This window comes from Syngnathus floridae, chromosome 13 (assembly GCF_059516105.1).
Source record: "Syngnathus floridae isolate MCC-2025c chromosome 13, RoL_Sflo_1.0, whole genome shotgun sequence".
NCBI lineage: Eukaryota > Metazoa > Chordata > Actinopteri > Syngnathiformes > Syngnathidae > Syngnathus > Syngnathus floridae.
In genome coordinates this window covers 3,738,910-3,758,582 of record NC_142425.1, presented here as the reverse complement: position 1 = coordinate 3,758,582, position 19,673 = coordinate 3,738,910, and the positions used below count along the sequence as shown (strand labels likewise).

At 46.8% G+C, this 19,673-nt stretch overlaps 1 protein-coding gene and 1 long non-coding RNA gene across 4 annotated transcripts; one reads left to right on the top strand and one right to left on the bottom strand.

Annotated features, from left to right (window-relative positions):
* Nucleotides 1–558: 558 nt before the first annotated feature.
* LOC148388150 (uncharacterized) lies at nucleotides 559–3,980 on the top strand. 2 transcript variants are annotated; one of them, XR_015862007.1, is made up of 3 exons: nucleotides 559–826; nucleotides 2,439–2,513; nucleotides 2,802–3,143. It is a non-coding gene; the product is annotated as an uncharacterized LOC148388150 (long non-coding RNA). The 2 variants fall into 2 exon arrangements; XR_015862006.1 differs by lacking the exon at nucleotides 2,802–3,143 and adding an exon at nucleotides 3,626–3,980 and having other exon boundaries at nucleotides 561–826.
* On the bottom strand, nucleotides 2,590–19,329 carry LOC148388149 (adenylate cyclase type 1-like). 2 transcript variants are annotated; one of them, XM_088393564.1, is made up of 20 exons: nucleotides 18,191–19,329; nucleotides 16,916–17,065; nucleotides 15,759–15,877; nucleotides 14,777–14,888; nucleotides 12,654–12,781; nucleotides 12,196–12,354; nucleotides 11,867–12,008; nucleotides 10,912–11,067; nucleotides 10,201–10,395; nucleotides 9,002–9,099; nucleotides 8,840–8,924; nucleotides 8,536–8,625; nucleotides 8,330–8,432; nucleotides 7,955–8,262; nucleotides 7,433–7,549; nucleotides 6,918–7,064; nucleotides 6,341–6,439; nucleotides 6,018–6,126; nucleotides 4,999–5,123; nucleotides 2,590–4,757 (listed from the first exon to the last, which is right to left on the bottom strand). In XM_088393564.1, exons 1-20 carry the CDS (start codon nucleotides 18,794–18,796, stop codon nucleotides 4,425–4,427), a joined length of 3,381 nt encoding a protein of 1,126 aa, XP_088249690.1. In that variant the 5' UTR covers nucleotides 18,797–19,329; the 3' UTR covers nucleotides 2,590–4,424. The 2 variants fall into 2 exon arrangements, with proteins under 2 accessions (XP_088249690.1, XP_088249691.1); XM_088393565.1 differs by having other exon boundaries at nucleotides 7,955–8,081; nucleotides 8,170–8,432; nucleotides 18,191–19,328.
* Between the last annotated feature and the right edge of the window lie 344 nt (nucleotides 19,330–19,673).

Genomic DNA, 19,673 nt, shown 5'->3' with positions numbered 1-19,673 from the left:
GCGGCGTGCGCGAGCTCGCCGGCCGCTGGAAGTCGAATGAGGCTCCCCGATCTCCTCCGCGGTGCTTATAAACAGCCGATCCGCTCGGCTGGAGCTATTTCCGGCCACTGCGCATGCGCACGGCCTCCCGGAATTTGAACACATTTCGTCAATAAATTTCGCATATTTCTGATTGAATCTGGAAGTTTAATATAATGCAACAATTGAGCTAGACTTATACAAAGGATATATCATAAAATCGTAAATTTCCGTCGAATTTTAGGGGGTCGACTTATACACCGAGTCGACTTATACACCGGCAAATACGGTAATCAAGAATGGGATAACAACCATGTATGCTTGTAAATCTGACTTGTGAGTCAGTGCCTTAGCGTCATACAGTATGTTTGTAAATCTGACTCTGAGCCAGTGCCTCACCAACCCTAACCCTCACCGCACGTCACTGAACTTCACCCAGTTGCTTATCCTTGGGAGCCAGTGATGCAAACTCATAAAAGCACAGCCAGTATTTGGTAACATAAAGACGTGAGCGCTCGCTGGGCCCTTGTTTTCCCTCCCACGCTTTACGTCCAAATTCCAGCAGCACTTCCAGTAAAAGGATGTTATGACACAAAAGGCGGATTGGGAAAACTTTGCGAGGGAAGGCCGGAAGTAGTAAGACTGTTATTAACATCCCTCTCACACACGCTCTGACTGCTGACGGACGAACGACCACTTGGCTCTTCCGCGGCCGACAAGCACCAAAGGGAGCCATTTGCTCTCCCTTATCGCAGACTGCGCCAATATTTGCTTTGGCACTCCTGCGTCTGTGCCCTCCGTCCAGCAGGTGGGAAATGCATACGTCAACACACGCGCACATAAACTGTAACGCATTGATTCATCCTATTTGAGATTACATTTAATATCCACAGAAATATGTATTTAACATGACAATCAGTAGGGGGGGTGTGAAGAAAAATAAATGATAGTACCTTTTCACACTTTAACCGCTACGGTACAGATTCTCGGTACCGGCCAATCAGTACCAGTACTCAGCGGTATCTATTTTTGGTAGTTTGGTGTGCGCATTTGCAGTGACAGGTTAATTTCATTGAGAAAATCTCAACAGTTTAATAATAATACTTTGGTCAGTGTGATAAAACAACATCAATTCAAAACAAATGAGCAAAAGAAGATGAAGTAAAAAAAAATCAATCAAGAAATAACATTTTACAAATAATAAAATCCACATGTACTTTCTATTTGGGTCTGGCAAGGTTGTGGAGTAAAGTGCAGGGAAGCGGGGAGGCAGGGTGGGTGGGATTGCACTCAAAAAGTTTGGACATGAAAAACAACAAACACAAGGCACTTTGGGTTGATGGACAACAAAATTAAAGAAAGTCCAAACACACCCAAATCAAACCAACAAATTAAAAAAAAAAAAAAATCAAGTCAACAATAACCAGGACAAAGGGTCGTGACAACTGACAGGGACCGCAAGCAAAACCAAAGTGAAGCTAAAGCGGGCAACTATATACAAGCAACATGACGACACCTGGATGACACTCGAGTGGTCGAGGGAGCTGATTGGTAGATGCAAAGCAGCGGGCAGCGACAAAACCCTAAAGAGACATAACCTGAGAAGTGAGCGGGCCAGACATGAGCCAACAAAAAAGAACAGTCGAAAGCACACATCAGAATAAAGCAAAGACAAAGCAAAGTTCCTGGCCTCCCATTTTTACTCTGTAACCTTAGTTAGTGTCACGACAAGTATTTGACCCTAACTGCAAATTCAAAGCAAAAAAGACATCCGTGTATGTGCCCATGTGTATATGTGTGTGTGTGTGTGTGTTGGGTGCATGTGCGTTTTTTTTGCGTGTATTTTGTTACTCATTGAAAAACAACCTTAATTCTTTGGCGTCATGACCGGTCTTATGTTGCCATGACAACCTGTCATCCGGGCTGTTCAGCATGCCAGTTGCACTACCAGTTTGCACACACTCACACACACGCACGCACACACACACACATACACACACACACACACACACACACACACACACACACACCGATGAATGTTTAGGAGCTGGCCCTTCCTGTGGCAGGACTGGGGGGGTGGGGAGCAACTCCGTTTGACAGACAAATACACACATTCATTGTTTGGCTTTCCTCTCTTTTTTTCTCAGCCACAATTTGTTTGTGTGTGTTCCTCTCTGTGTGTTTTGTTATGTGTACTGTATGTATGTTGATTCCTGACTGTCTATTTGGGTCATAACATAAAAAGGAGGATACAGTTAGTTCCCGTGCAGACTTGGAAAATCCCAACATTCCTTCAAGATGCAACAAACAAACTCTCACATAGCAACATTTGCACATGATGTTGGAAATTCACAAATTCATTTTGTATTCCCTATTTGTGTGTTGAGCAGTGTGTCCTCTCTCCACATGTGCTCTTTCAGGGCCTGTTTTGCAACGTCGAGGAATGACGTTACTTGTGAAAAACACATCTGGGATCACCGAGGCTTGCTCCATAGGTCAGCTACTGTTTTTCTCCTCCCTTACGTAACTTTGTAGGTTGTTTTGAGTAGAGAAAGTCAAGTTGCCCCCATATGATGCAATTCTCTCTTGCTTTATTTTCACATTCACAATATTTTAATATCATTCAAATGTAAACACGGATACAAAATATGTCCTTTCAATTCACATAATACATCTGGAGATTGTCAACAAAAGTTTTAGTTGTGAAAAAGACGACAATGTACAATATCGAGAAAGACCTGCATACGACAATGGCATCCAGTATGAAAATAAGCAATTTACAGGGACGTCGTACACAACCACTGGCCATCGACTTGAAGGGATCATATAAAAGTCATCACCGTTTTGAAAAAGGTAAAGCAAGCATTTCAGCCGTAACATTGCCAGTCAAATAATTTCAACGTCGTAAGCACGACATCGTCCTGCTCATGTCCCGTTTGACACAAGGAAAAAAACACTGCTCATTAACGGCGCAAAGAATCGAAATGAAACCATTCAACCGAGAATGTCCGCATGCACGTAACCGCAGGCACACATTCATTGTGCTACAGCTCAACACCAAGTTTGATATGTTTATGAAAATAGGTTGGCACGTTACAAACCAAGTGACTGTGGTGGGAAAGAGCAGGGGCAGGGGCAGGGGCAGGGGCAGGGGCAGGGGCAGGGGCAGGGGCAGGGGCAGGGGCAGGGAGGAGAGCCCGCCCCCCACACCACCTCAACACGTCACGTCCAACTATCCCGAAATGTTGTACAGCGAGCTTTTGAAGAAGACACAAGTCGAGAAAGCACCTTACATTCGAGAGTACCGCTACCCGGAGAGAACATGCACGCCGATTCCACGTGTTGGCCACAGCAGCTTCCAATCGATGCACACGCATCACGGGCCGTGGCTCTTTCTTTGTTAGCGTGTAGCATGCTATCCCACAAAAGAATCTGAATTTCTCAGCATGAGGAAGACATGCAGCTTTTCTGACTACTTATAAACAGACATTTTATTTGACATATGAAAGCAGATTTTAGATTGTAAAAATAGTCCACTATCAAATGATAAAAATATTACTCAATAAATAAATAAATCCACAGATTCTTTTTGTTCTATTTCCATTAGCTACAAGTCGCGCTCACCGTGACATGGAAAACAGGCTTTCAAAGTTACGCTTCAACTGGGCAGAGGTACGCCGGAGACTGGCGAGGCTAACTACACACATTCTACGAGCAAAATCGAACTAGGATCCGGCATGCAAAGGTGAGAATGTTGCGAGAGGACACCGAGCATCTTATTGCTACACTTGGACAAGGAAGAATCTGGAAATCAAGCATCACAGGCAAACAACCGGCAACGTGAGCGGAACACGGCGGCAGCTACATGCACTTAGCGGCTCAGGCCCCAAAAATGAAATCACCTCGTGTGTCATATGAGGTTTACGATCAGCTATGAACAATTAAAGGCCTTGCCCTGTTGCATTTTGGCAAGTTGATCAGCATAATTACACATTTGGCTCCGTCGACTCGAAACTATACACTGTGTCTCGTTGCCGGCGATGCCGCGGCAGTAAAAGCGTCATCTATAAAAGTCAACATCAAAAAGCCGCTAAGGCAAATCTCACTGATTTGGTTTGAGACTGTGGGTGGGCTCATGCGCTTAAAGGAATTTGTTGCGTGCTACACGAGGATCGCTGCATGTTTTGATGCTGATTCGGTGGATTCGACACATGGAGGCGTTTCCACGGACATCCCGGACGCATCCTTGGCTTTTGACGACGAGCCTCCTGTATGGTGGCGTCAAGCAACATTCTGGACTTGAGCTCCATTCGAGGCCGACGCAGTGCAGGCTCGAGTCCGTGAGGACGTCCCGCTCCGGCTCCGCCCTCATTTTGCTCCCATTTCCAACTGCCACTCTGGACACGTCACACGAGTGCCGCAGGGACGGACGGCAGGTACCTCATGGTGCCGGCAGAGCTCGTCGCTTTGGCCACGCAGGGGCTGGGAGTCCTGATCGTACCGTAGGTGGCGAGCGTTGGCGCCGGGCTCAACCTGGTGCGGACATTCCCTTGGGCGAAGGTGTTTAAGCGCTGCTCTGTGTTGCGGCGCTGCTGCTGGAGGGATTGAGACGAGCCGCAGTCTTGCTTCCGCTCTTCCAGGAAGTATGTCAGCATCTGACCTTTGCCCTTGACGCTGACTTGCCCCCGGCAAACAAAGTTATAGTGGTTTGCGATGAGACGGTAGACATCTTCTGTCACCTGGAAAAGAAATACGGAAGAATGCACAGTTTTCAAAGACCGACAGATACCATCTGGTTGACCGAGTCAAGCGAGGTCAATTTCATTTAGTTAAGTTCTCTCAAGGCACTTTGAATCTGGAGCAGGTTTCGAACCGTGTTCCTAGTGAATATGCAATTTACTTTTGGGGATTCCTGCTGCATGGAAAAGAGATTTGGAGCACGCTTTCGATGTATTTGCGTGCAATATATACGTACCATACCTGTATTTTGCCTTGGACTCCAGTGCTATCCATTCTGCTTGCTACATTGACAGTGTTGCCCCAGATGTCATACTGAGGCCGCCTGGCCCCAATAACTCCTGCCACCACTGGACCCATGTTGATTCCTGAGCACAAACCAAAAAGCAACAATGAGGAGGTAAGCTTACACAACGCTGACCCCAAAAACTCAAGAAAATGTCAAATGTTTCAAGTGAACTTGCAGGGATCAGCCACATCACACATGACATGCTGAGATGCCTCAAGCGGGGCACTACCCAAAACCAGCCCATAAACTGTCACTATTTTTCACCCGGTGATAATCCGTCTCCCTTCCATGTTTTCGTGATGTAAACGAAAGAGAGCCTAATGACTGTTTTGGAGCCACTCAGGATGTCATGTTGACACCTGCCTTATTAGAAACATATTGCCGTTGCAGCGCCATGGAATCCAAACAAAACGTAGCCTAGCATAAAAACGTGCCGCAGCTCGCAGGCGGTGATGCTTGTGTCCGACCCTCACTTGTTAAACTTCTGCCCCGATCGAAACGGAATCGTTGACGGGGGCACGTTTGAACGTGTTTGGATGCTGGCAAAATTATAAGAAGGCACTGGAATCATTATGTTTTCATACACGTACGGGAATCTGTCAATGAATTAGATCAACAACATATTAAAAATCCTGTCGTTCCCAATTTCGAAATGGAATCCACTAAAATGAATGGCTGGATTCAAAGCAGCAACCACATGATTTTTTAACTGCTCGGCTTCTGTATGGAGCCATGGAGTCTGGGGTCAGGACAACACTGTGTATGCACTATATATGTATAACACTGTGCAGTGAATACGCTGGCTGCCCACAGGATACTCAGCACAATGGAAGTCAGAACGGCAGGTCCCCTTGTGACGAGTTTCCTGGACAGAAGGCGCTCTTCTCTCTGATGCAGTTCCCAGCAATCAGTGTCAACAGTGTCCAGTGCAACAGGTCAGAGTCGTGACGTGATGGCTACACGTTTCACTCACCCACTCGAAGGACAAAGTCATTGTATGACTGATAGTTAATTACATCCAGGACATCGAACATCTCAATGGCAAAATCTGCTACTGTGCATAGATGTGAGGTGATGGAATTCTGGAAAACATGAAACACACAACATGCATGCTGACCAAGGAGGAAAGCAGTCAAAAGTCAAAACTTTGCTCTTGTGGCGCTAAGCATGAGAAGCGACATCTTTGAGGCTTCACAGGCCCGTAATCCCCCACAGCGCGGTGGACTATTAATACCAACAACAGCATGAAAAAGAACTTTCAAGAAAAGTCAAGGGTACTTTGAGCCAGGTGCGTACCTTTGAGCCAGTTGTAGGAACGAGCCCCACGGCAGCCATGTAAGTGCTGCCAATCGTCTTGATTTTCTCAATATTTCTGTAGCACTCTTTATCCATCAGCTAAAAAGAAATACCCGGGAATCATCATTAGCAGCACAAAGTATCACTCTTACTCAGCATTATGCTCACACACAAAATCAAAAGTTTAAAATACAACAATATGAGAATTGTCTTCCCACAGAGACTGGAAGAATGTTTTCAAAAGTGGTCAAATGGTTCTTGTGGCAGACCAAAAAGGATTCAGGTTGATTGTCTTTGCTCCGACAACTTGGTGCCCCTCAGGGGCCCTTACTGGGTCCATTTTTATTTACTACCCATGTAAAATGCCCTGTGTCAAAATATAACTGATACCAAATTTCACCTTGTTAAAGTTATACGGGAAAAGTGATATCTTGTTAGCCCGTGTTTGACAATGGGCTCTTTTTCAACCACCCACCCGTCCGTCTGTCTATCCACATCTGTGATCCATCTGTCCCTCCATTGACAGTTCTTAAAGTAATGAAAATGCACTCCTGCAAAGATGAGAGAATTCTTTCACCTCATCAAAATCAGCAATGATCTCATTGAGCAGCCTGAGACATTCGACGCCCATGTTGTTTCCATCCAGTTCGATGTAGAAGTCATTGAAGTTGGCAATGGAAGCAAACAGTACTCCAACCTGAGCATAGGACTGGTAGTACAGGTCCTGATGGGACAGGGTTCAGGAGATTCTCATTCTTACTGCTGTTGTTATTAAGACCAGAAAAACAACAGATGGCAAATGTAGCTTCGACGTCATTGAAGTCATTTAAATGTTTCATCAGTGCTACGAGGGGGCCGCACTTTCACGACGGTGACCTCGCGACCAGCACATTTGCCTCATAGTTCTCGGCTTTGGAACGGAAATCTTGTTTCTGGTATTCCTGTGTGACATTTTCGTGTACTTACCATATGGCCAATCCCTCCATCTGTGCACATCCGAGCGTGTGTTCCCAGCAACCATTTGTGTGAGTCAAAGAGGTGCGAAACTCTTCCGGCGGCCGAGCCTGCCTAAACACGTCGGAGGATGCTCACCATGTTCCTGGGGTTGGACATGAGGAAGTGTTGAGCCACGTGTGCCGGCAGCAGGTTGAACAGGATCCTCTTGTTGTCCAGTTTCACTTTCTCCATGTCATCTCTCTCCTCTTCTGCCTGGGTGGCGTCAACCGTCACGTGGGGCACAAACAAACAAAAAGGTGGCAATCTTTGTCTCATTGCAACTGATCTTGGGTGGTGATGACGTGTTCTTGTCACTAGGGGGAGATAATGAGTTACTTTTCATGTACTCGTACTGGTCTGAAAATGCCAGCTCTGAACATAGCCGCTTTAATTTCCCACGTGCAGAAATCATGACATCACAGCATAAAGTATCTTTCTACATTTCGTGTTTTTCAGTAACGTTTTAGTTTTCTGCAGTAACCAAGCCAAAATAAATTGAACATTTTCTTCAATTCTTATATAAATATCAATGACATTTTCAAGGGCGTTTTTATTTTCACACTGACATTTAGCATGTGAAAAAAAGATGTATGTTCCTAACATTATAAATGCACATACCTGAGTGGCCCACAGGTAGTCAAGACGCAGCTTGAGGTCGAGCTGCCTTGAGTGGAGAGCCAACGCACCAGAGAACAGCAAGACGGCCAACACGGGATCAGAAGCCCGAGTGTGGAGAAAGCCACCGCTGAAAAACAGACCACATGTTCCACCGGCACGGTAGGATGGCTCCCACGCACGGATCCGACCAGCACCCACTGCACTTTGAGTCTTACCCGACAGCTTGCCGATAGCCGCTGGTCTCCACCATGACGGTGTAGGTGACAGACAGGAGGAGCAGCAGCAGAATCTTGGGCAGTGACGACACTCTGAGGTAGGGGACTATGGTGAGCGTAGCAGCCAGGCAGGACAAGAGCGTGTACGCCACGCTCGGACCTGCTCCATTTGTGATCGTGATGTTGGGTGCTTCGACAGCAAACGCGTCGGCGGGAGAGTTGTTGAAGCTGACTTGAACGCGACCCCACGGAATAAAGCCCAACTGTAAAAACGCAAGAGCAAAACGCTACTTGACAGAGACAACAGAAGAAACATAGATACAAGGAAAAGCCATCTGATGCTTAGTTTCAGATGACAGGACTTACCATGCAGGCCTGTGCGACCGAATACGAGAGCAAAACAAGGAAGACGCACACAAGCGTCCGTATCTGGATGGTCAGGCAGCCCGGTTGGCACTGACGGATGGCAAAACAAAGGAAAAGGTTGGGTGAGTTTGCTACGTGCAACTCAATTCCCACATCTTCTTCGTAAAGCAATGTAAATGAATTGAGAATTGTGTTATCAGAGGCCAAGATTGCAAAGTAGCTGCATTGTGGAAATCTGTTCAAATAACCGCAAGTAAATGTGTATAAGCCGCATCCTGATCAAACAGGAACAAGACGTTCCTACCTGAAGACTGGTGAGGTGCAGGTACATGACGCAGGCCACGTGAAAACAGACGCAGAACACCAGCAGAAGCAAAACCGGCAAGGCCCTGGCAGACAAACAGCAACGTGGCACATGTGCAACATGTCCATTTTGATTCCAAATCCAACAAAGTAAGAAACCTACTGTGGGATCATTAAGAGATAGATGAGGCCAAAAAACGCCGCCAGAATCAGAGAGACAACCACTGCGCCGATGAAATGATCGTCACACGTCTGGTTATACTGCGAAAAGAAAGAAAAGGCAGCCGTTCAACTTTTCACTCCACATGCAACTAAAACGACTCTGTGACTTGTTCAAAGCTGGACATGCGAAAGAACCCTTCCGAAAGGAACGGACCAAATGTTGCCATGATGACGCTCTCTCCTCAAGAATCGAGTCGCTGCCCAATTCAATGTTGTGACGGAACTCAGCACACTTCTGCTAAAACAAGAACTCTATATATCTTGTGTTTGAAAACTATATGTTGCTTTTTGGGTGTGAAGAGTGGTTTCAAATCCTTGACACTTGGTATGTTTTCAATTTTGAGTCATACGGATTTTTTACTCTGACACAATAGCACCGTATTGGACACAAGTACGGCAAGAAACCTGCTTTCGAAGACTAACTTCTGGAGGGGGCGGCGTATTCTACACAGGTGCGTATTATTCACGGGTGCTGGTGTGTGTTTGCACTGTGCAGGAAAATCTGTCTCGTGTCCTTTTTAGCAAGGGCATTCAAAGTGGGGCCAGGTTTCTTTCTTTATTGAGGTTGTCTGATAAGGTAATCATGACCGATTGGTTCAGTATAATTATCCAATATTGCAATCCCATGCCAAAATAAAGACAAGACTAACGTCCAAACATCCAGACACAACAATTCACATTTCATGTTTGTAACGTTCCAAAGCGTCGTTATTTATGTGCCTCATTTATTGCTCTCTGGGCTCTGCCCACGCACACAGGAGCAAGATCACGTGTACTGCTGAGACGTTCCCAAATCATTATCTGCAACCCCTCCTGAGAGGGTGGGTGGATTGCTCAAAACACACACACACACACACACACACACACACACACACACAAACACACACACACACACACACACACACAAAGACACCATAGGCTTCAAGCGTGGGTGCAAGGGACGAAAAGGGAAAAGAATTAGAGCTGTGTCGGGTGGATGTGTGAGATTAAAAAAAAAAGGAGGGGGTTGGGGTGAGGGGGGTTCAGTCACGAAGCATCCTACTGGACTGGACGCGTAATGGGGAAAGTGCGGTATGGCCACATTATTCTCCATGCATGGTATCCAAGTTGTTTTATTTTTCTCTGCATCCTCAGTCTTACCCTGCGCTCCCTGTCTCTGTTCCGAAAGAACAAGGTCAGGTAATTGAGGTCGGACGTCCCCGACTCGGTCTGGCGAGCTTCGATGAGGCGTCCGATGTAGCGGTTGACTCGAGTTCCAGGCGAGTGCTGGACAGCGGCTGCTGAGAAAGACGTCCGACTGCGCAGCTTCTCGGATGCCGTCCTTAAAGCTCTCCGCTGTCACACACGGCGGAAATACACGCTCTTGACAATGCAAACAACCACGTCTAATGTACTGCGCTCTTATTTTATCATATTTTTTCTGTGTATGCAAACGATGTTTCTCTCCTTGAGACGGGTGTGTTAGCACACTAAGGCAACCGCTAAGTCCGACCAAAAAAAAAAAAAGCATGATCTTGAGTAATGTCCTGATGAACAGAAATGGAAAGTAAACAAATCCAAAAGAGAATCCGCTGTAAAATGCTCTGTGATGGCTCTCATTTCAGAGCAGGATTAGCAGCAGTTGCTAGCAAACCAGGATTGAGCTGACAAATGCAAACATAGCGAATACAATACTGTTCGACAGATCAGAGAGCACAGTATTGCAAAGGCCTGGACCAAGATTCAAAGCAGGTACCTCCTGAAAACATTGAGCAACATGTGCAAACTGCATTCAACAAATATTAGGCCATAAAACCCAAGCTCAGAGGCTTAATTCCTCCAAACACTGAGTGTGGAGCTGATGCTGGTCACCTTGTCATCATCCTCACATGTCATGACATTGGAGAAGGGGATCTCCGCCTTGAACATCTTCCTGCAGTGCATGAGTTGAACAAGCAGGTAGCACACCGTCTTGAACTTCATCCTCTTGGCTGGTTTGATGTCGGACAGAATCAAACCAGGAAAAATCTGCAAAAGTTAAAGCTAGTTAGACAAATGTCTTTGCATTATATTCCTAAACCTTCATCTCTCAATATTTATATGCATTTTAAAATCACTATTGAGAACAACGTGTGTGTGTGTGTGTGTGTGTGTGTGTGTGTGTGTGTGTGTGTGTGTGTGTGTGTGTGTGTGTGTGTGTGTGTGTGTGTGTGCGTGCGTGTGCGTGTGTGTGTGTGTGTGTGTGTGTGTGTGTGTGTGTGTGTGTGTATGTATGTATGTATGTATGTATATATAGATACTACATATATATAGATACTACATATATATAGATACTACATATATATATATATATATATATATATATATATATATATATATATATATACACATACAGATACAGATACATACATATACATATATATATATATATATATATATATATATATATATATACACATACAGATACAGATACATACATATACATATATGTATGTATATACATACTACATACACACACACACATACAGATCATCCATCAAAGTGCGTGTGCTATTCACATGTATGGTTTGTGGTGAGCTGGCGGTGTGTGTGTGCATGCGTGCGTGCGTGCGTGCGTGCGTGCGTGCGTGTGTGTGTGTGTGCGTGCGTGCGTGTGTGCGTGCGTGCGTGCGTGCGTGTGTGTGTGCCGGCATAACACATAGCCTGTCTTCCTCTCTGCAGCAGAGGATTAACTCTTCCCCACTGATACATGTTTCACCTATCCAGCTGTGTGCTGGTAAGAAAAACGAGAAAATACAGGCAAGGGGAAAACGCAAGTCAAGCCTACTTTGCGTCTGTGCGACGGCACAATGAAAAATGTCTCGATGTGATGTTTCTGAAGGAAGGCGTGTCGCTTGTGGCCAAAGCCGGGTTCCACCTCGTAGTCGCCGTTCAAACACTCCAGGGTGGTCTTTGTTATGTGGACCTTACTGGGAGCAAAAGCAAGAAAAAAGATAAAAACACGACTTACCATCAGAATATTGAGCCCATTGGAGAAATAATAAGGAAATTATTATACAAGAAACTTAGATGTGCAAAATGTGATACAATAACATGATGTTTTATGACTTGTAAACATCCTTTGTTGGATCCACGCAAGCCACACCGAATACTGACCCAGGCAGCCCTCCAGCCTCCATCACGTTAGCCAAAGTCACGTCGTTTGACCAGACGTCGTACTGCCATTTCCGGAGGCCCAGCACGCCACACAGCACTCGTCCCGTGTGCAGGCCAACGCGCATGTTTAAGTCCACCTCGGTTGCCTCCACCACTGACCTGTGAGAAAAAGGACATTCAAAACATTGACCGTGAAGAATACATTTGGAGACCCTGAAAGTTGAACACCATCCGACTTTAGATTGATTCAGCTGTCAAATTAACTATTGCAATAAATCGATTGGATGTAAATAAAATGCATTCTGAGCATTGAACAGTTTTCCTCCACCACAATTAAAAATATCAATTAACGATAGAAAGTTAAAAATACAACCAATAATCTCAGTGAAGATAAGCAGGAGAGAAGATGGACGGACTGTGAGTCGCGGGGGGGGGGCATGCGTGTTTGTGTGACTCACGCTATGGTGTCAATCATGTCAAGGCCCATCTCCACACAGCAGTGGGCGTGGTCAGCCTTGGGTTGGGTCAGTCCCGACACGCAGTAATAACAGTCCCCCAGGATCTTTATTCGCCTGCAGTGGTTCTCCTATTGACAGACGAACAATACGCCCACCATCAAGCTACAGTTGTCAGAAGAGATGCTCTTGAAGGTAATTCTAAATCATGCAAGAAGAACTTGGCTAATCTTGTCATTAGAGTCTGCAAGAAAAAGTCATCTTCCATTTTTAACATGTCTCTTGGAAGACAAAGTAAATTCAGCACAACATGAATGGTCTGAAAGTAAATGCGAAATGGTAGCGCACATAAATTGATCAATTCTCATTTTAACAGCTGCGAACCGTACGTTGTGAAGTTGGACTTCACACCGAGCTACATTCAATTTGACGGGTGAGAAACTGCACACAATCAGCATACAAAAGCGTCTCGGCTCATGAATATCAGCGTGTGTGCTTGTGCAATTGTGTATGTGCGCGCGCGCTTGTAGTTGAGGCCAACTGTAATTGCTCCGACATGCTCTTGAAGTAGAATCCCACCCACACGTTCCCAGATGGATCAGTTATGTGTCGCAGTGCACACTTTGCACAAACCTAGACAGACGAACACGCACGTACGACACGACACGACATGTGTGGGGACGATGCAAAGCGGATGATTGCGCAAACATCTGGCAAAGAAAGTTAGAAGAGGAGATTAAGAATGACAGGGCGCAATGTCCAGTCACTTGTTGAAGCAGTTCCAGGGGAGCCTGAGGCATTCCCACAGCGCCAATGTCAATCTTATTTGTAAAGCACATGCATGAACGCAAAGCGCCCAATCTGTCTTTGGGTCGCTTTAGCTTGCCATTCCAGCAAAGAAAATGTGTTCTGCGGCGGCCTGACACCTCTGACATGCTCGCTTTGGAAGTAAATGTCTCCCTTGTTAATGCAAACATTGTATCAATCGTTATTAGTCTGCAGCGGCTACACGCACACGCACACACACTCACACACACACGGGCACAACGTGAACGCATGGCAAGTGTAGCATTGAACAGATTACTGACTGCTGCTGCAGAGATCACCTCCTATCTTGTTCTCGCTCCCCCTCTGTGTCTGCTGGCATTAAAGCAGGACTGATTTGTGGGATGCAGAATCAAGTCAAGGAGGATAATCCATCTGGTCATGTGACTTTTGTTCATGTGCGTGAATGTAGCCGTCAAGTTTAACCACTCTGCACGTGGCTCACGAGAGGCGGAGGTCAAGAGAACCACGTATGGCATAGGCTGCACTCATCGTGTGCGTTCACATGAAATCTACGAGCCACGGCTTTGCCCAATATCAGAAAAAAACAAAAACAGCACCAGAACCAGAAACATAAGTGATCCATTGAAATCCTGACTTCACTTCTGGCGCATCATGGTGGTTGTATAACCTCTTTTATCTTTTCACGTGGCGCTAGTCCAACCAAATCATGCCCGAATGAAAATGTTGGAAACATTTCAAAGTTTGGTTTGTTTGAAGGTGCAGCATCAAATGAGGCTGGAAAGGACACAAGTGGCACAGATGAAGGGAAATGATGGAAAAATAATGAGCACATATGTTGACATTTTTGAACTCTCACTTTGAGTCTATCTGTGTGTCTCTGGCCCGTTTGTCCACACCCACACCGAAGGTCTTATCTCCTCAGTACCAAGCTGCTTCTCTGCCTAAAAATCAGCAAATTCATCTTTCTGCTCGGAAGCCTCCATGCACTTATCTGTCTTGACCTTCATGGGCCCCTTCCTCTTTTTCACTCAGCCCCTCCGGGCTGCTGGATCAATATTTTGCACAGCATATTTAATGAGCTACTGCATTTAATAATGCATTTGGCTTCCTTGTTGATCTTTTCCTTTTTTATGTACAGGCATGAGCAGGAGCGAGTTCACGCAGATGTGAGATCGCCGTCACGTACGATCATTCATCAAAAACGGATTGATCAATGGGACATTTAGCCTCTGGAAGCAAATTCTGGCTCCATTGCAGCTGGGAGAACTACTGTTTATTATTGCAATGCTTTGACCATAGTGGTTATGATAAATAAAATAAAAAAGTCTTATACTTACTGTAGCAAGTTCATCAAACTTCCCAAAGAGCTCATTGAGCAGCTTGACCAATTCCTGTGCCGTGCACTGAGAAGCCAAGCTGGTGAAGCCCACGATATCTGCAAACAGTATGCTGGCCAAAAAGACAGACAAGCAGAGATGAAAATGGGATTGATATTTGTCGAGCTCCACAAACAAGAAACATTTCGAATGGCAAGGCGTGCTCGATCCAAATGTAGCACAAGTTGCTAAGTGAACGTTTCTCATTGCTTGAAACCACAAAATCAATCTGAGGTTTTAAGTGAACGCTGCTGGCGAGCTGATTGAGTGAATGTGAGGAAGGTGACGAACACTACTTAGCTCCAATTTCATTTGCTCAGAGGCAACAAAACAAGAAGCAGGAGCGCTGCCTACAGTTCTCTTTTGTTTTTTGAAATGATTGTTTTTGTATGGACAATACAGAACGTCACTTATCCTCACAAGGCAGATGGACTCGTGAGAATATTGTTTTTTTAATCTCACAAATCCTTTTCACCAAGCTTCGCACTGCTACATGTGTAAACACGCAGAAGATGTGGGGCGGAGATGTCAAAAAAGGTCCCCAGAAGTATGATCGCTGTTTTGCCTTCATCTGCTGCTTATCAAGCTCAAGCTTTATGTCTACACGCACAATTTTGGAGGCGGGGGAAATTGGAACGAGATAAATCTGAAGAATTATGTGGAAGTAGATGCGTGCCAGAAAGAGGTTTGACCTTTAGCCTTTTGCCAGTTGCGTCTTCCTCCGAATGGGGACCGAACTTCCATATTAGCGTTGGCAGTGCAAAAGAGTTGCCGGGCAGTTCCTCGGATGCAAACTGGCATCATGACCACAGTGACATCAATTGATGACATTTGGGGTCGCATAGCGCCACGCGATGGGCAAACCTGCGTCATTTTCTATTCTTGAGCTAGATGGCAGTCTCAGGAGGCAACGTTTGGCTCATGACGCAGCCACTGGTTTTACCTGACATTGTCGTGACGTTGAATGTAGATCTTGTGAAAGATCCTCTCGGGGGGCTTGAGAAAGTCCTCCTTCATCTCCATGGCAACGTTTCTGGGCAGCAGACTCATTAGGAGACGCTCCTGAGAAGGCAAGGCGTCCAAAGAGCATTCTAGTGGATTTTTTGAAGCCAAAATCAACAACGTTCGTTCTTTTCACGACAAGTGATGTGACGAAAACTGTTGGCAAAAAGCTCCGCAGTCGCGCGTTGTTTACATACTTCACTGTCTTATTGTAGATAAAATTTCTCAATAGTGTCCATGGTGAAATTATCTGAACCAATTTGGTAGTATCGACTAAATGCAAAATGCCGTCCTTACTGCAAAAACCTTGGCAACGGAAATTAAAAACGATCTCAACGTACCCCACAACACAGGTCACCGCTGCACAACTTGAATGTCAAGACATCCATCTCCATGACAACCGAATAAATTCGGCCAGCCCACCATGACTGTTTGCATTGGAATCGCATTCCTTTCCGACTGCTTCGAGTTTAGCTTGACAAAGGTTCCAAAAACCTTTGCATGGCGGGATGCGTTGCTTCATTGTAAGTTCCAAATTCAAGACTGTCTCTGGAAGATGTGATAGTCAAGGATGGTTCGTATTTAACGCTCAATCAACGGCTGACATTCAAAAGCCGGCCATCTGTTTGCGAGGCCGGCGGTTGATGGATCCCAATCGGCTCCTTTCTTCCACCCGGATCAACTGTGACCTTTGCTCAAGTATGGAGGCCACCAAAGCAATCTGCTCGCGTAATTACCTGTCAGAAGGTGGCCTGTTACCACTCGGCAAGACGCCACATATCGCCTGGGAGGTGTGCTCGGCCAACAAGAAGGTACGCGCATCCATTCATTGCCAATAGTTACCGTGGACGTATAGCGAGTGACCACGCTCAGCAAAAGTTGCCTTTTCCTTTTTCAAATGGCGCCGAGGTGTGCACGGAGGGTGCGCAATGTGCATATGCCACAGTAATTGTTGTTTCCTAAAATAGCCGCTGTCATAGTTACCGCCTTCCCGTAGGAAGGTTGTGAGAATGCATTTGCACCTGAAGCCTTAAAATGGAAAAAACCTCCACCGCTTCTCCCGCTGTGTGAACATGCGTGCAAACGTGCACACCTCACCTGTTTCTCGTTCTCGTCCTCCAGTCTCAGCCGCTCCTCAATGCAGTTGCGGGCCTGCAGGAAGACTTTCCTCTGCGTGCGCTCGGTCAGAATGCGCACAAACACCCCCAGCAAGTTGACGCTGCTGAAAAGTACTGCATTGGCCGCCAACTACATGCAAAAGAGAGAAGGCCGGGCATGAAAAATAAATATGGGTACATGGACACACGTATGCACAGCTGGAAAACCTAGACTATTTCTGTTTGTTAGGGTAAAAGCCACACACTTTTATCCCAATTGGGCTCTCTCCAAATCAAGTGTAGGGCAGCAATAGCTTGAAGGGTTTTTTTGCTTCAAGAGGACAAGTCGGCTTGTTCAGAAGTGCGTGTGTGTGTGGTGTGCGTGCGTGCGTGCGTGCGTGCGTGCGTGCGTGCGTGGGTGTGTGTGTGTTTTTGCTTGACATGAAAGGCAGCAAAAAACAAGGAGAGGTGGCTTGAAGAATATGCACTGGCAGACAAAGAGCATCATTGATTACGGATCTAAGTCTATTGATCCTGCAGCAGGACACTTTGTTGGGAGGAAGAAGTCTTTGGCCATCACCTTGTTTGAAAAGGGGGTGAAAGGTGAAAGACATGACGCTTCCTGTACTCTGGGCCTGCAACAAGCTGGTTGATTAGCACACGTTATTCATTATTCGGATGTTCTTCCCCAAATGTGCCTGTAAAAATTAAAGTGTTAACAATATGATTTTCAAAGCAATTTCTTGCGGCCAAGTGCTAATATTTGTGGCTAGTAGAAATCAGTCCATCCGTATTACAATCAAAAGGTTCCAAGTTATTGTACACTATACTATGTCTTGGTCTTATAGGTTACCCTCACGCTAAAAAGGCAAAGTATGAATTCATATGAAAGACAGTTTTTTTAATCTACTTCCATTGGAGTTTTGAACTAAATAGTTTGAGTTGCAGTCCTGTCACTCCACTGCAACCTCGCCAAACAAGTGTGGCGTGGACCAAAGTCATCAAGTTTTCCCGTTCCATAAATGTGGAGGCCATCCTTATGAGTGTCCCATAAGCCCAAACTTGGAATTTTGTTTTGCTTCCAGGTTTTGGGGACTCTTGCACGCTTTCAGCACCGCAAGAGGGACAGCTCCGCAACACCGCCGCCTCTTGTTCAGCTGCTCGAACGTGTGGTGGGACATTGTGTGCAGCGTTTGTTGAAAATCCCTCGCCGAACATGCACGTCCCTCGATCCCCGGGTTCCAGCATTTGCACCGAACGCAAGGGCTGCACCTACCGGTCTCCACAGCTCCCGCGCCCTCCTGCTGACGGACGTGGAGATGACAATAAAGTGGGACGTAGCCAGCATGATGCCGAAGAGCACCGCCAGCAGAGTCCGCACCGGCAGCAGCACGTAAGCCACCAGCGTGACCAGCATGAGCTGCCACACGCCTTGCTCAGGCGCGGGGGCGCCCGCCGCCGCCGGCTCCGACGCGGCAGAGGCCAGCGGGAACGGGCAGCAGAGCAGCGCGAAGGTGAAGCTGAAGAGTAGGGCCAGCTTGGCAGTTTGCTGCAGCTGCGTCACCTGCAGGTATTTGACGTTGGTGACGATGAAGAGCGAAAGGAAAACCACGCAGTGCACCGGGTTGGAGCCCTTGGAGAGGCTAAGACGCGGGTTGGAGAGCAGCTCCACGAGGGACAGTGAGGACGCGGCCACGATCAGCACCGCCAGCGCCTTGAGGGTGGCCGTCTGCTCCAGCTTCAGGTTGTAGTTTTGGAAAAGAGCCTCCAGCTCATGGCTGTTGAACTCGTCCTCGCACACGATGGCGTCCAGCGGTGTGGTGGCCGGGCAGCGCGCCTTTCTCCGCCGGCTCTTGACTCTCGGCAAAGGCATCGCCTCCATGATGGGGCCATTCACTAAGCGGGGTAGGCTGGCGCGCGGACTCTTCAACTTTCTTGCTCGCACTCCCTCCGGTGCGATCTCGCAATTCGCCCCCCCCCCCCCTCCCTAGACTTCGCGGCTTCGTGGCAAGTGCGAGGGCTGGGGAGGTGCCACAAGTGGAGGGAGGGAGGGAGGCAGGGAGGGGGCGTGCGCGCCCTGTCCACAGGTTGACGAGATTTGGTGTGTTGTCGGAAAAGTCAACATCCCTCCCTCTCTATCTCTCTCGCTCGCTATCTCCGCCCCCACCCCAACCTTCCCTCTCTCGTAGTTGAAGCACATGAGACAAAAAGGCTTAATGGTGATTCTGCATGATACGCAAGCGATCCAATCCAGATACACTGTCGAGAATGATTCTCCCAAGTTCGCAGATGGTGCCAACCACAACATCTCGCAAATTCTCTCTCAGTAATCTCACTCAGATGCTTTCTTCCATTGCAATGCCGTATGCGGTGCTTGCCTGCCTGCCTTGTGTTTGGCTGAAGATGGCAGGCAGCAAGGCAGTGCCGGTGATTTCCCCTCAGCGTCTGCAGTCACAGCAGATGTAGTTCCCAGCTAAAAATAGCTGCAGCTGCACCACGCATGGCAAGAATTTGGGCTTTTCTGCCTTTGGAACACACACACACACACACACACACACACACACACACACACACACACACACACACACACACACACACACACACACACACACACACACGCACGCACGCACGCACGCACACGCGCGCGCACACACACACACACACACACACACACACTCACACCTCTTATCTTAAGACTGTTTGAAAAGGAATAATAAAGGACCTGGAAGTAAGGTTTAAAAGCAGCTTCCTCCCAACGG

What these genes read in the sequence shown, in the direction of transcription:
- LOC148388149 (XM_088393564.1), bottom strand. Translation starts at nt 18,796, where the DNA reads ATGGAGGCGATGCCTTTGCCGAGAGTCAAGAGCCGGCGGAGAAAGGCG. An exon ending in ACAGAGACAGGGAGCGCAGG is followed by an intron (nt 9,100 to 10,200) that starts GTAAGACTGAGG and finishes TTCTTTTCGCAG; the next exon opens with TATAACCAGACGTGTGACGA. An exon ending in TGACTTTGTCCTTCGAGTGG is followed by an intron (nt 5,124 to 6,017) that starts GTGAGTGAAACG and finishes GTTTGTGCTCAG; the next exon opens with GAATCAACATGGGTCCAGTG.